General features: G+C 43.1%; 2 protein-coding genes across 2 annotated transcripts; one reads left to right on the top strand and one right to left on the bottom strand.

The window, feature by feature from the left end:
* Positions 1 to 530: 530 nt before the first annotated feature.
* LOC131664098 (uncharacterized) lies at positions 531 to 1934 on the bottom strand. The gene is made up of 2 exons (XM_058934965.1): positions 1854 to 1934; positions 531 to 1394 (listed from the first exon to the last, which is right to left on the bottom strand). The coding sequence occupies exons 1-2, from the start codon at positions 1932 to 1934 to the stop codon at positions 531 to 533; spliced, it is 945 nt and encodes a 314-aa protein (XP_058790948.1).
* A 2997-nt stretch (positions 1935 to 4931) lies between these two features.
* LOC131664099 (uncharacterized) lies at positions 4932 to 6281 on the top strand. Its single transcript, XM_058934966.1, has one exon. It carries the CDS (start codon positions 4932 to 4934, stop codon positions 6279 to 6281), a length of 1350 nt encoding a protein of 449 aa, XP_058790949.1.
* The last annotated feature ends 8367 nt before the right edge of the window (positions 6282 to 14648 follow it).

Below are 14648 nucleotides of genomic sequence, written 5' to 3' on the forward strand. Positions count from 1 at the left end.
CTCGGCAGCTCTGCCGGCTGCGAGGTTACGCATTGAATTCGCTCAAGCGATTTGTTTTTTTTTCTTAGTTTGTATGCTGATGTGTTCTTCTTTACATATTCTCTCCTTGATCGAGTAAACAGCGGTTCGGTGAGCAGCCCTGCAGCCGATCCACTGCGTGCTTATATTTGCATTTGATTGTAACGGCGGTATTATTTTGTTCTCTTATTATTTTGTATTTCATTTCTATTATTTTGTATTTCATTTCTTTTATTTTGTATTTCATTTATTTTAGTAGATTCGATTATTTTGTTCGCGGATAAATTTAATTACTTTGTTTCTTTCGTTGTTGTAATTAAAATTATTGTTATTTCATATTTGGCTATAATCTCTATACCCGAAATCACTCCTGAGCCCTCGGAAGGTTAGGCAGTGTCCGACGTAGTGGGCCTCCTTGCAAGCTGAGCAGCCCCCCCTTGCGCGAACCGTCTCAGTGGCATGGGCTCGGATTGTCTTCAGGGCGGTGAGCTGGGCAGTCTTCCGTCGACCGCTTAAGTAGTCGTTGGAGGAGGATTAGCCACCTGACCGAGAGCGCGTAACGTGCAGTATCGCCGCTGCAAAAACTCGGTGAATTGGCTGAAGGAAGCTTCGCTGGTCATCGATGAAGCATCGGATGACATGCTGGGCTCAGGCTCTTCCTCCCAAGCTCTCTTTATGACCGAATCCAGGGCACGCATACCCATGAAAACAAACCAGGCGTCCCACGTTTGGATGGGTTGGTTCAGTCGTTCGAGTTGGGTGCGGCACCTGTTCAGCTCATCCATGAGCGACTGTAGGCCTTCTGGTGTTTCCTTCATGAGAGGCCTCAGATTCACAAGAGCGGCAAGGTGGTCTCTTACTCGTAGCTTCGACTGGTCGTAACGTCTGCAGAGTGCATCCCACGCCTGTTTATAATTGCTCGCGATGGAGCGGAAGCTTCGCAGCGCCTCCTCCGCTGGCCCCTTGACGTTCGTTTTGAGGTAGTTGATCTTCGTCGCATCCCCTAGCGTAGCGTTGTCATGAACAAGGTCCACGAAAAGATCCCGAAAGGCCTCCCAGTCCTCAGGCTTTCCGCTGAAAGTAGGCAGCTCCAAGCGAGGTAACTTCGAGAGGGGAAAGTCAGTGCCGTGGTCTGCCGCAGTTAAAGATACGTTGGAGGTTGACGCACGGTCCTCTGAAACCGCACAGCGGACTCGATGATCCAGCAACATGCCGCGGCTCTCCACGTAAAGCTCCTCCGCCAGTACGAAGGTGTCGCTCGACCGATAATCAACGGCCGACTCATCGCCAAGGGTGAGGAGCTGGCCATGATTGTGATGAAGGTCTCGCCAGTATCCTTCCAGTAGCTCAAGCCTTGAGTTGATGGACCCGAGCGTCTAATTCGTCGTAGGCGTGCTTGCGACCCTTTCAGCAATTCTCTGGATGGCCCTTTTCAACTCCCGTTGAATGTCAACAAACTCCTCAACAGGTTCAGCGAGCCAGTGAAAGCGAGCAGCCTTGCTGATTTCAGCGCCGCTCCATCGGACCGGAAGCGGCCTATGAGAAAAGAGATCCATAAGACCTCATCGTCGTGTCGGCTGGAGTGTAATAAATAGTTGCGGGGAGGGGGGTTCTCCGGTCTGCACTCTGCCATCCACGGAGATGTTGATCATCTTCAGGATGGCTCGCTTTGCTCCACTGACTCGCTTATCTCCAAACAGGCCCTGGTGCGAAGCGACTTGCTGAGCATCCGAGTAATCGTCTTCAGCAGCCGCGTGCTCTGACGTTCGCTGATCGTAATGATGCCGTCATCAGCGACGGCCGCCCGCCGCGATGCCCGCCATTTGCAATGAAACTCGGCTCTCGTGCATTCCAGCGATCGTTTGAGGCCGCCGTTTGGCTTCACACCCGTCGTCGGTGTGCGATGCTATCGCCATTGGTGGTCGCCCGCCGTCACGTCAGTGCATTGACTTCGTCGTTGACAGATTCTCGAGCGCGCCCCCACTTCTAATAGCGATGTGCCGCAGGTGCCGGCAGAACGACCACGTGCGGACCGCCAGTTCTTCCTGTCGGATTGGCGCTGGCCGGCTCGTGAGACGGACGTGTGCCGGCTGCTCTTTGCTCGTGAGACCGGGAGTCCCCGCATAGTGATAATACACAATCTATCTCTCATAGTTCTCATATTCATGCCTACTCTGAGTGTCTTTTGTGTGAATGCAGCTTCCACAATCTTTTCCACAAGAAAAATATTAAGATTAAAACTCAACGCCTCTCAGAGAGGTTAGTTTTCCGCTCTGTGCGCCGCCGCCTGGCGCGCGCCTCGCCATATATTTTGAAAAATTACATTAAGTCAAAGACAATGGCTGTTAATAACTTAGATATGCAAATTGACGGTACTTGTGCTGCTCTAAATGCTACTGATTCTGATAACGTCATAAACAATGATACTGAAAAACTCAATGCTTTATCTACCAATAGCACAATAACCTCGAAAACGTCCGTTAGCTCCACCACAACGACGTACACTACGACCACCACAGCAATAATGTCAACAGATGTCAATACAAGAATTTATCCGCCGACTAGTAATAAAATTACCAATATTTTCAAGCTGGAAAGAGATTGGCATAAAGCGAAAAAAGAACTTGACATGCGCTCTCAGTGCTCAGTGGCACCTAACCTTGCAGCTGCCAGAAAAAAACGTGCTTCCTCGAACTCGCCGTTGTACGACTCCCAAGATATCGCTGCCTCACAACATAGTCCGTCTGATAGTGAATGGCAACAGCCGAGAAGGCCTGTCAAAACACAGCGCACACAGGGCCCCAATACAACGATGATTACTTCGACAAATAGATTTGAATCTCTCCAAACAGAAAAATTATCTCAGGGCAGCAACCCTTTTAATTTTGCTCTACCCCAACCGACTTTTCTTAGTCAAGGACCGGTCGCGATGCAGCACCAGCAGGCCATACCGTCCTCCCAGCCCACCCGGCTGAAGAAAAACCATCGCTCAGATAAACCTACCAGCAAGCCGTCTCGAGCTCTGTTAGATCATAATAACTCGCAAGATAATACCGCCGCAATGCAGCAGCCGACTGAAGCGACTGCTCCATCATCCATCAAACCCGAGAGACCGCCGCCGATCCACGTACAAGGCCCTACACTGAACGAAGTCATCAACATCTTGAAGGATAAGTTAACCAAAGAAAATTTCTCGGTGAAAGAAAAACTCTCCAATTGTCAAACTATTTTTGCTAAAAGCTTAACTTCCTATAGTACTATTATTAACGTCTTGAAAACAGCGAATATCAAATTTTTTACATACACACCCAAAAGTCTTAAACCAAAGAATGTAGTCGTCAAAGGCATTAATGGCATTTGGTCGACTACCGATGTTGAAAATGAATTAAAGAGCCTAACTCTTCCCGAGACTAAAATACTTAAAATTACCATAGCTCATCTAAATAAAAATAATCCTAATACTCCTTACTTTCTAGTTCAACTTAGCAATAAAAGCAACACTAAACATATTTTCGGAGTCGAATCTCTTTGCTACCAAAAAGTTAAAATAGAGTATCTCAAAAAAAGAAATCAATTCCAATGTACCAACTGCCAGCGCGTCGACCATAGCAGCTCGGGTTGTTCGCTCGGATATAGATGTGTTAAATGTAAAACTAGTTATAAACCGAGAGAGTGTCCGCTCGACAAAAATACTCCTCGTGAACAATTATACTGCTGTAATTGTGATAAAATTGGACATCCCGCGTCGTACCGAGGCTGCCCTTATCTAGTATTTATGAAACATGCTAAAATTTCTGCTAGACTTAATCTAGCTGCCCTACGTAATCAAAAACTAGCCCGAATCGAGCAATCGCTTACTAACAAAAATAATGCTACTACCCAGTCCCGCGATAAGAGCAACCTCGGTATCGCTATTGCGCCGCCCAATAATCACTCTCAACAATATGCTGCTGTCCTACGTCAGCCCGCTCGCAACTTCGTACCTACCACAGCGTATGGTGAAACAGACCTATGAACTAATAATGATTTCTCGGCACTGATCTCTGACCTCAGAAATCAAATGTCGCATTTCAACTCACAACTCAATAACATCAATGCCAGACTTTCGCAGGTCTGCGCCACCACAGTTGAAAATAGCAAGAGAATTGATGTTCTTTTTTATGATCACGATTACGAAAATGGCTACGATTAATCAACTATCGTCAGCACAACATGATAATGTAAATATACCTCATATTATACACCCTTTAAAAATAGCTTCGATAAACGTCAATTCTCTCGTTTCTCTTGAAAAACGCTACGGCCTTTTAAAATTTGTTAAAAATAACGACATAGATGTAGCACTACTCTGCGAAACTAAACTTAATCAAAGATATAAGCTGCAATTTGCTGATTATCACATCATTTGAAATGATAGGCACATAAATGCTCACGGTGGAGGCACGGCCATACTAATAAGAAAAACTATTCCTTTTGAATACATCTTTACTCCATCCTCAAAAAATAATGTCTTACTTGAGTATACTATTATTAAAATTAAAGCATCCCAAATTAACTTATTTCTAATTACATCTTATGCTAATAATAAGGAACAAAAAGTTTTTATTAATGAACTTGATGCACTATTTATTAATCTCGATTTAGCAGCAACAAATAATTTTTATTTATTAGCAGGTGACCTTAACGCTAGAAATCGGGCTTGGGGAGACCTCGGTGACAATAAGAAAGGGACTCTTCTTAGGAGTTGGGAACTCGGTAATGGCATTTCCTACAAAGTTAAGATTATCCCCCCCAATACACCTACTTTCAACAACGCAAACACCGTTCTTGATCTTTGTCTATCAGATAATCGACTATCCTTTACAGATTTAATAAATAATAAAATTCCCACTCTTGATTATACAAGTGACCATATGGCACTAGTATTCTCCATAGATCTCCCTTCCACTGTTCACTCTATTGATCCTGCCGTCTCATATCGCCACATGTACAAGAAAACTAAATGGAACCTCTTCACAAAAAAAACCAATAACGAATTTGCTCCATTCATTCCTACCGACCGCAATCTCACCAATACAGAAATTTTAGACCACATAAACAAACTTAACTCTTTTATTGCCTCTTCCATTGAAAAATACGTTCCAAAATTTAAACCAGATGATAATGTACTCAACTACATTAATCTAAGGATTAAAAAACTACATAAAAAAAAATCTTTCCTCATCTCACCTCTAAACCGTACCCGCCGCCAAAACCCTAATCCCTATGTTATCAGTACATTAAATAACCTCATCAATATTGTGAATGTCAAACTTAAAGCAGAATTCAAGTCTTCTTACGAGAAATACTGGGATTCCCAGATACGCGCAATTGATCACCGTAATGTAGAATCGTTCTTTCCTAAAATCAATAGATTTTTTCGCCCAAAAGGTGAGATGAAAATTGACTTTTTCGAAATAGACAATACAGAACTTCATCTCTTGGCTCGCGCTGGTTGCAATATAAATACCCTTCCAAAAGTTAATAAAAATCTCCTAGTTGAGTCTCCATCCGATATCCTCAATGTCATAGGTGCTTACTATGAACAAGTCAACTCACCCCGAATCATAAATGCCGACCTCCCATTCAAGGATGAAGTTGAGAAAGTGGTCAATGAACTTGTCAAAACCTTTGAAAACAACCATTCTTCTGGCTCACATATCACTGAATTCTCCGATAACAATCCAGCAACTGGTCCCAGACCTATTGATAACAGCATCTTTTTTACTTCGGTTGATCTTTCTACACGGATCTTTAGATCACTCCCTAATAAAACCTCTTCTGGCCTGGACAATATCCCTCCCATAGTTCTTAAACACTTGCCACCTTGTATCATCCGAGAATACACCACTATCTTCAACAACTGCTTGAATAATAGATTTTTCCCTGATCCTTGGAAACGTGCAAAGATTCTCCCAATCCTAAAGAAAGGTAAACCAGCCTCCAAAGTATCCAGCTATCGTCCCATCAGTCTAACACCTGCCGTCAGTAAGGTTTATGAAGCTGTGATAAGCTTCACCCTTCGAAAACACACATACTCCAACAACATTATACCCGATAACCAATTTGGCTTTCGAACACAGCATTCCACTACTCACGCGATCCATAAAATAACAACAGACACAAACTCCCATCTACACAAAGGTGATGTCGTCAGCGCCTGTTTAGTTGACCTAGAAAAAGCGTTCGACTCGGTGTGGTTTCCTATACATTCTTCATACTAACAAATACCCGTTAGACTTCATCCAGCTAGTATGGCACATGACGCGTGACCGCAGTTTTGCCACATACAATGGACAAGAAATCTCGTCTCTCCTATTCATTCTGCTTGAAGGACTACTCCAAGGCACTGTGAACTCTCCAGAGCTTTTCAATATCTTCACTCATCACATCCCTAATCTTTTCGGTCTGAACACGCACAATAGCACCTACTCCGCAGCATTTGCTGACGACTATATCATTCTTGCAGCAGGCGAAGATCCTAATACGGTTACTAAAACTCTAGACCTACTTTTCAATAAAACCATCCTCCAATATAAAGCCCTTAACCTAAAAGCAAATTATCTGAAATGCGAGACTATACTCTTCCACAAACCACTTAGATTCATCTCCCAGAAGAAAAGAAACGCGATTAAAGCTTTCCAAATCTACCTGCGCGATAGTACCGGTGATCACCCAATTGAGCGTAAATATACTGGCAAATATCTAAGCGTACACCTTGACTATTTACTTCGTATGAACGCTCATATCGATACCCAACTTTCTAAAGCTAAAATTTCGTTTAACGCATATAATCGATTATTTTTTAACAAAGCCCTATCATACCGCACTAAGGTCATCTGTTATCTCCTGCTAATAAAGCCAATTCTAACCTATGCCTGTCCGATATGGTGGAATATTAGTGCCTGCATAATGGAAAAACTCCGTAAATTCGAACGATGCTGCCTTAGAGCCTCGCTTCACTTATACCGTAAAGCAGGTAGTAAAGAATTTATTAGTAATAAAACTTTATATGATAATGCAAACGTCCCCAGAATTGATAATTTTATCATAAGACTGACTAGAGATTACTTTGCAAATCTTAAATCAATTAAAAACTCCCATATTGCTAAGCTCACTTCTCTCGACGAAATTGACTGTAAAGCCACTGCACATACTGGCTATTTTCCACCACATCTATTTATGTACTTTGACAAATCAGGATTTATCCAAAATGAGAACAATGTTCCTATAATATATCACAAGAAACGAAGTGCCGCCAATAAAAACATAAACTTTAATCCTAATAACACTAATAATATCAAACACTCGATGTCTATCTCCGAAATAGACTATAAAAATTATCACAGGCTTCATGTTAAAAAATATTGGTGGCTCGCGAATAATGCCAAATACTTAGACGAACTGCGACGCCGTTCTAAAAGGAAATAATATCAATATTAAATCACGAACTCGTGATATATGGCATAGATGCTGATCCCCACTACAAAGATAATTTTCCAACATGACCGTTGGCTATCACTCTCCGTTCTCTAATGTCTATGACATTCTTACTTGTATAATACATGTATAGTTTTAGTTTAATCTTAAGTTTTTCCTTAGTCTGTAAGCACATCAAACGATAACGACGCACAGGTTTTTACACCACTCTTTTTCCTGCAACCAACAAAACGGACAGTTATTTTCAGCATTGTGACGAATTTGTCAACCGCATCAACTATCTCTAGTTGTTTTTTCTATACATCCTACTTAAAAATATTGTGAGAATACGAGATGTTCACTGAGCCACATATTCTATCACGTTTCGCTAATTTCTAGGTTTTATTTTGTAAGTTAATTTGCACCTGTATACATATGTAAATGTCTTGATTTAAGCAAATAAACGTTTTTATACAAAAAAAAAAAAAAACTTCGTCGTTGACAGCCACCTGTCGCGACGCCCACCGTTCGAGCAAAAGCGCTTTCGCGTCAGCGGTCAACCACCGCCACGGCCGCCATTTTGTGCGCGTGGCAGTCCTTGTGCCCATGCACAGCAATCTTTCACTGCGGTGGCTCGTCTAAGTCAGCGGCCGTCGGCCGGCAATGACTACCAGAGCCACGCTAGCTTCCACGGCTGGCTCAGTCCTTTGATTCGTTTTCTTTCCGTCAGCGGATCCGGCTCGAAGGACCAAATGGTATGAGAAGGCAAGAAAATGATGCTCAGGGGTTAGCTGGAATCTACTAATTTATTTAATTGAAGTCTACAGTTGTTGGTACGAAAACTATTGGAGTGAACAATGGCAGCGTGCGATCAGGATCAGTCGAGAAAGCTGAATGGCGAAGAAAAGAGAGCCAGTAGAGAGGGGACGCGCGCGCAGCAGGAGAAGAACGATGAGCTGCCCCTACTACTATTACTCCGAGTCACATTCGATAACTCGCCCTCAGAGGTCATTTCACCAAACACATTTTGACTTTTAGCAACATAATCGTGAATTCTGAAATCCTGATTACATTTTTTTCTTAATATTTCAATATATTCGTCTATTATCAGCGTAACGGTAATTAATTGATATTTTTTATCAATGGTAGCCCATTTCTTACACTCGATATTTTTAATAAAATTTTGATTAAAAAAGATGTAGAACTGATTCGCGACTTTATTAAAACCTGGACAATCAAAACACTCATCGTAACGACACGCTTCGGTAGGGTTTTCACATAAAATAATGTTGAATATTTCTTTATAATTAGTTGGAATAATTTCTTTTGATTTTAATTTGATAATTAAAGAATGTAGGGCATTTAGTAGTAATTTTATATTTTGATGATAGATACAAACGCAAACGTTATGAATTCCTTTTGAATCATTAGCTAATACACACTCTTCCGGTCGGTACTGACAAAAAGTCGAAAATCCAATTTTAATATCTTCATTATAATTTTCATTATATCACTTTTTAATAAAACATAAGCTTCTTTTAAATTAAAAAGCATTAACCGTTTTTGAATTTTAACTTTTCCAATATCTGTTTTAATAGTTTTATAATCTTTTGCAGCAGATCGAGGACTACTTATATCAATTTCCCGATAAAAGTTTTAAATTCTTCGAATAACAACATCGGTTAAAATACGCATTCTATTACGCGGTAAAGGTTTAGCTAACATGCCTTCTTTTTCTCTTAACTTCTTTGATTCTTGAGCACCGTGAAATGAACAGCCTATGATTTTTTCTACTTTACGAGCACTCCAAGATTCTGGGAGAAGCGTTAAAATACTTAAGTTTTCTGCGTAACTCGAAGCTTTAGAAAATTTTTGTTTAATATCTTCGATCAGTTGTGTCTCGAAATCACTCGGCTTTTCAGTTTCACCTTGCTCATAATCTTTTATTAATATGCTTTTTAATTTTGACGACAAGAAATTAATTTTATTATTTATAATTGGTGGATTTTGTATATCATTTAAATTTACTGTACCTATCTGTAGTTTATTTAGTAAAAAATTAACGGATTCAAACACATCTTTTTTTAGTTCACATTGATTTAATTGGAATTCGACATCTTTCTGAAGATTTTCACGCGATAAACAGCTTTTTGCATATTGTTTTTCATTTGAAGTACCACAAAATTCGTCCTCACTAGACTCATCTTCATTATTTTCTATTTCACAATTTTCTAATTGGTGTTCTATTATAACACGATATAACGGGGTTTTAGCTCGTGCTCTTTCCGGGCTAAATCAGTTATATAATAAATAGTTCTCGCGGATTAATATTTTAACAAAGCGAAGTGCGCTATCCAAGGCAACCCTGTGCGCCAGTGCGAACAGTGCTTGGGTCCAGCCGCATCAGCTTGCCTCCTTCCTTACGTAGGAATTCGGCCCGCGGAGAGTGTCGTGAGCCACAGGTTACTTGGTGAGGGACAACCTAAAGAGTCTCGCGGCGAAGTAGTTATGTAACAGGGCAGGTGTATCGGAATAAGTTGCTGCGGATTTTGGTAGAAACTAATCTTGTATTTTAGGCACTTACGAATACATACAAGCGCGCGTGGTGGCGAAATGTGAGCGGCAGCGAACAAGGCGACGACGCAACGCAGCGCGCCGATCTTGTCAGCAACCGAACAAGATCGGACAACGAATTCGCTTAAAGCGGCTCGAGGCAGGACGCAATGCCGAGCAGAATGACAGAGTGCGTAAGCCGGGCGATAAACTAAAGCGACAAATGCAGTTAGCAAGCAATAGGAGAGAGAGAGAGCCTAAGAGAGAGAGAGAGAATCGAGTAGGTACTTACAGTAGTTGTCGTCGGTTATTAGAACGGCAGCAACGCACGAACAGTAGATCGCGACCACGCTTACTCCTGTCCTACACTCGCGCGGGTGTTCTCGCTTCCTAGCCTTATAGCTAACGGAATCCCTGTCAACATCAGCTATGCGCCTTCGCTTATCGCTGGCGATCTTTGGACTCGTATAATCACCACTGCGTACTCGCTTACTCCCTCGAGATCTCTCGTAACGCAAAAGAAAAGGGTGTTACTGTCAAACTATGCTAGCGTCCGTACTTGTCTCTGCTCGCATGCCAACTAACTCATTACGCGCTCTCCTTCTCTCTCTCCTTCGCGATCGCGGTCTCTCCGCGACATCCGCGCTAGGGACTATCGATAGTATAGATCGTAGGACTCGACTCTTACCTTGTTCGCTGACATTTCAACTGCGCTACAAATTACAAATTATTATAATGCATGGTAAAGTATAAATATGATTAATAAACAAACTGGCCGCAGGGAGAGAGAGAATAACGAGAATGCGACTCGTTATAACGATTATTATTAGATGTCGCGTCAAAATTAAAATCACAGAAATCAACTTCCATAGCATGCTCGTCTTGACTATGTAATAGAGTTGGCCTAAAATATCCTCTATCACCAATTATTTAAGGGGAGGGCAAGGGAGGCGGTGTGTCGCTCCTAGCAAAGCAGGAAGGAGAAGGTACACTCAATGATTTCACACACTCAACTTCGTTAATTGACCTTTTATTGCACTTGCACTTCCCTGAGTGCCGACGAGAATGCAAAACCACTTATCACTAATAATACGCAAAACTTACACTAAATGAGATGACCGGCACGTTAGCGCCATGTCATCTCATTAACCGGCTCAAACGACTAAGTGACGAAGATATGTTGCACTGGCTCGTGAAAGCCTGGCGCCGCACACAAAACCGCAAGACAATGCCGAGGAAAATAGAGAGAGAGAAACGAGAGGAGAGAAAACTAAACCTGACCAAAAAGTGATGGCTGCTTGGCAGGTGGGCTGCAGGTGAGGCGGCTAACGCAAGACGTGGCCCAGTTTTCTTTGTCGTCACGGCTTCACACTCTTTGTCGTCACAGCTCTCACACTCTCTCTCTGGTTCGAGGCAAAGAAAAGATGGCAATCCTCCCAGTGCGGCCGATCTCCTTCGCGTGCGACGATCTAGTAGTGCGTGCGAGTCGACTTCTCACGCCTTCCCCACCATTGTCCTCCTAATCGGTGGCACGCCGCACTGCCCAGCGCGACAAGTGCCGCGCGCCGAGCCTCACCGAACTACATATATTTTCTCTCTCTCTCTCTCTTTCCTACTCTTGATATTTCCTTCCCATTTCTCTTGCTCGCTGCCTTCTCTGTCTCTCTCTCTCTCTCTCTCTTTCTCTAGCTACAATACTGAAAAAATAAAGGCAGGCATCAGACACGTAAAATAACGTGCGTCCGATGCCAGCCGTGCACCTTTGCCTAGGAAGGAGAGGGAAACGAGCACACGGTGCAGGCCATGACCAGCCTACACCGTCACAGCCCCTCCGAAGGCCGAAACTCTCCCTTGGAGACAAGGCCTTACCTCTCTTTAAGCTCTCTCTCTCTTTCCGGCAAATGGCTCACGACTTGATCAAACGCTACAAACCAAAATAACTTATGAGTAAACTTATAGTACTTAAATTAGCTTAATCTAAATTCCTTGATTTTTAACGAAGATTCTAGTCGGTAACCGATTTATGTAAACTAAATTTACAGCATTAAACACAAGAGCAATGCGTGACTTACACAACTAAAGTTAAACTAGATATACCGTCTAATCGAGACCTCTAACACTACGAGGTGGAATGTATCGCTTCAATTCCGATACATGTACTCTCGCGCTACGGTGTTTGCTATCTGTCTGCAACTCGTAAATCTCGGGTGAGACTACGCTAATGATCTTAAACGGACCGTCAAATTTCGGATCTAATTTCGCGTTCTTACCCGCGGCAGCGTTAGAAAGCGTATGGACTTTCCGCCAGACTAGATCGCCTACTTGAAAAAGTACTTGCTTTCTACCTCTATCATATCGACGCTTTTGCTTTTCTTGAGCTTCTTCAATATGTTTCGCCACTAAGTCTCGAAGCGCATTCAATCGCGTTAACCGATCTGTCCACGCTTGCGTATCAATTTTCGTAATAGGCAATTTCTTTTCTAGTTCTCTCCTAAGACTCTTAACCGGCCGAGGATCTCTACCAAAGTTTAAGAACGCCGGAGATACCGTAGTCGACGACTGCGTCGCGGTATTTAAAGCATGCCTAAGCTCGTGCAAGTAACGGTCCCAGCTTCTGTGGTCTTTATCAACAAACATGGCAATCATAGTTTTCAACGTCTTATTGACGCGTTCAACTGGATCGCTCTGCTGATGATAGGCAGGGCACAACACATGCTCGATGCCATGCTCTCGCAACATACCTTGGAAGATCACGCTCTTGTATGCTTTTGCATTATCACTTATCAAGTACTCTGGCGTTTCCCATCTAAATAAAATTAATTCTTCCAATGCAGCGGCCAGAGCAGGCCCGTCCGCCGACCTAAGCGGTTTCAGTTCTATCCACTTGGTGAATAGATCTTGAAACACGACCATATACCGAAACCTATTCTTGCTGCGTGGTAGCTCGACTACGTCCGTGGCTACTACGGCCCACGGGCATTCTACTGCACGTTTTCCCATTAAGCCGAGCGGCGCCTGTTGTACTGTTTTGTACTCCTGGCACTTTTTACACTCGGCAATGAAGGTACTAATGTCGTACCAAACGCCCGGCCAGTAGTACTCACGTGCTATTCTATCGTAAGTCTTTTCCCGGCCTAAATGTCCAGAGGAGAGCTCGCAATGAGCATCGCGCAACACGCGTTCTTTATGCTCGACCGGCACTACCATGCGCCAACACTCTTCTCTGTTAGTGATCGGATCGAGCAAATGGTTCTGCATAAACTTATAGTGCGTGCTACCTTCTACTTTCCACGTTCTATACTTTTTTGGCCTAGACAACACGTCCTGTATTCGTTGCAAATACCATTTATCGCTTGTGTCCTCAAACGCGCATACCTCATATTCGTCCTGGCGAATATAGCGCGTCTGCCATATGGTATAATGCCCCTTTCCTATGTACTATCTCGCAGTCGTGCTGCTGAAACTCAAGTACCCACCTCTCTAACCGACCTGTAAGTTCTCTATTATTCAAAATTTTCGTAAGCGCGCTATGATCAGTAACTACAATAAAGTGTGACCCTTCTATGTACGGCCTAAACTTCTTTACCGCGAATAGAACGGCTAAAAACTCTATCTCACTAACCGTGTAGTTACGCTCATGAGTGTTAAGCATTCGGCTGGCATAGTATATCGGATGCTCGCCATCGTCGAATATTTGAACTAAACACGCGCCAACCGCAAAAGATGAACCATCGCAATGCAAATAGAAAGGGCGCGCAAAGTCCGGGCGCGCAAGAACAGGCGCCTCAGTCAATGCGCGCTTCAACCTTTCAAATGCAACTTGCTGAGCTTCACCCCAATCCCACGGTTGATCTTTACGAATTAATTTTGTTAGAGGAACTTTTCTATCACTTTCATGTTCAATAAACCTAGCGTACCAGCCTACCATCCCGAGAAAGCGACGCAACTGAGCTACGTTGTTCGGAGCCGGATAGTCTACGATCGGTTACACCTTATTGTCGTCCGGACGCAAACCCTCACTGTCTAAGCGATAGCCCAAGTACGTCACTTCTGTACAGAAGAAATCCGACTTCTCGAGATTGATTTCCAGACCTACGCTTGCTAACTTTTTAAACACCTTTTTTAGCCAAAAGACATGACTTTCGAAGTCCGCGCTGACCACTAGTAAATCATCAAGATACCAGAAAACGTGCGGTTCGTATTCAGGCCCGAAAAGTGCGTCCATTACTCTCATGAACGTTGCTGGCGCGTTCACCAAACCGAAGGGCATTCTTTCAAACTCCCACAAACCTAGTCCCGGTACTACGGAAGCTGTATATTGCTTACTTATCTCCGAGAGAGGAATTTGCTAGAACGCTGACTTTAAGTCGATTTTCGAAAGATGAACCGCGCCGCGCAACCTATCTAAGATTGAGTCCATTCTTGGCATTGGATAAGCGTCAATCTTTGTCACCTTATTAACCGGCCTAAAATCTAGACAAAATCTATAACCGCCGTCTTGCTTACGTACGACTACCGGCGCGCTACACCATTGACTGTTCGACGGCCTGATTATCTTTGCTTTCTACAGGCGCATTGTTTCCTCCTGTAGGAAAGTCAAGATTTTCAGCGACATTCGA

The sequence above is a fragment of the Phymastichus coffea genome, unplaced genomic scaffold, assembly GCF_024137745.1.
Source record: "Phymastichus coffea isolate CEN01 unplaced genomic scaffold, Cenicafe_Pcof_1.1 PCOF00040, whole genome shotgun sequence".
Classification (NCBI taxonomy): Eukaryota; Metazoa; Arthropoda; class Insecta; order Hymenoptera; family Eulophidae; genus Phymastichus; species Phymastichus coffea.

What these genes read in the sequence shown, in the direction of transcription:
- LOC131664098 (XM_058934965.1), bottom strand. Translation starts at nt 1,934, where the DNA reads ATGGCGATAGCATCGCACACCGACGACGGGTGTGAAGCCAAACGGCGG. An exon ending in CTGGAATGCACGAGAGCCGA is followed by an intron (nt 1,395 to 1,853) that starts GTTTCATTGCAA and finishes ACGACGAATTAG; the next exon opens with ACGCTCGGGTCCATCAACTC.
- LOC131664099 (XM_058934966.1), top strand. Translation starts at nt 4,932, where the DNA reads ATGGCACTAGTATTCTCCATAGATCTCCCTTCCACTGTTCACTCTATT.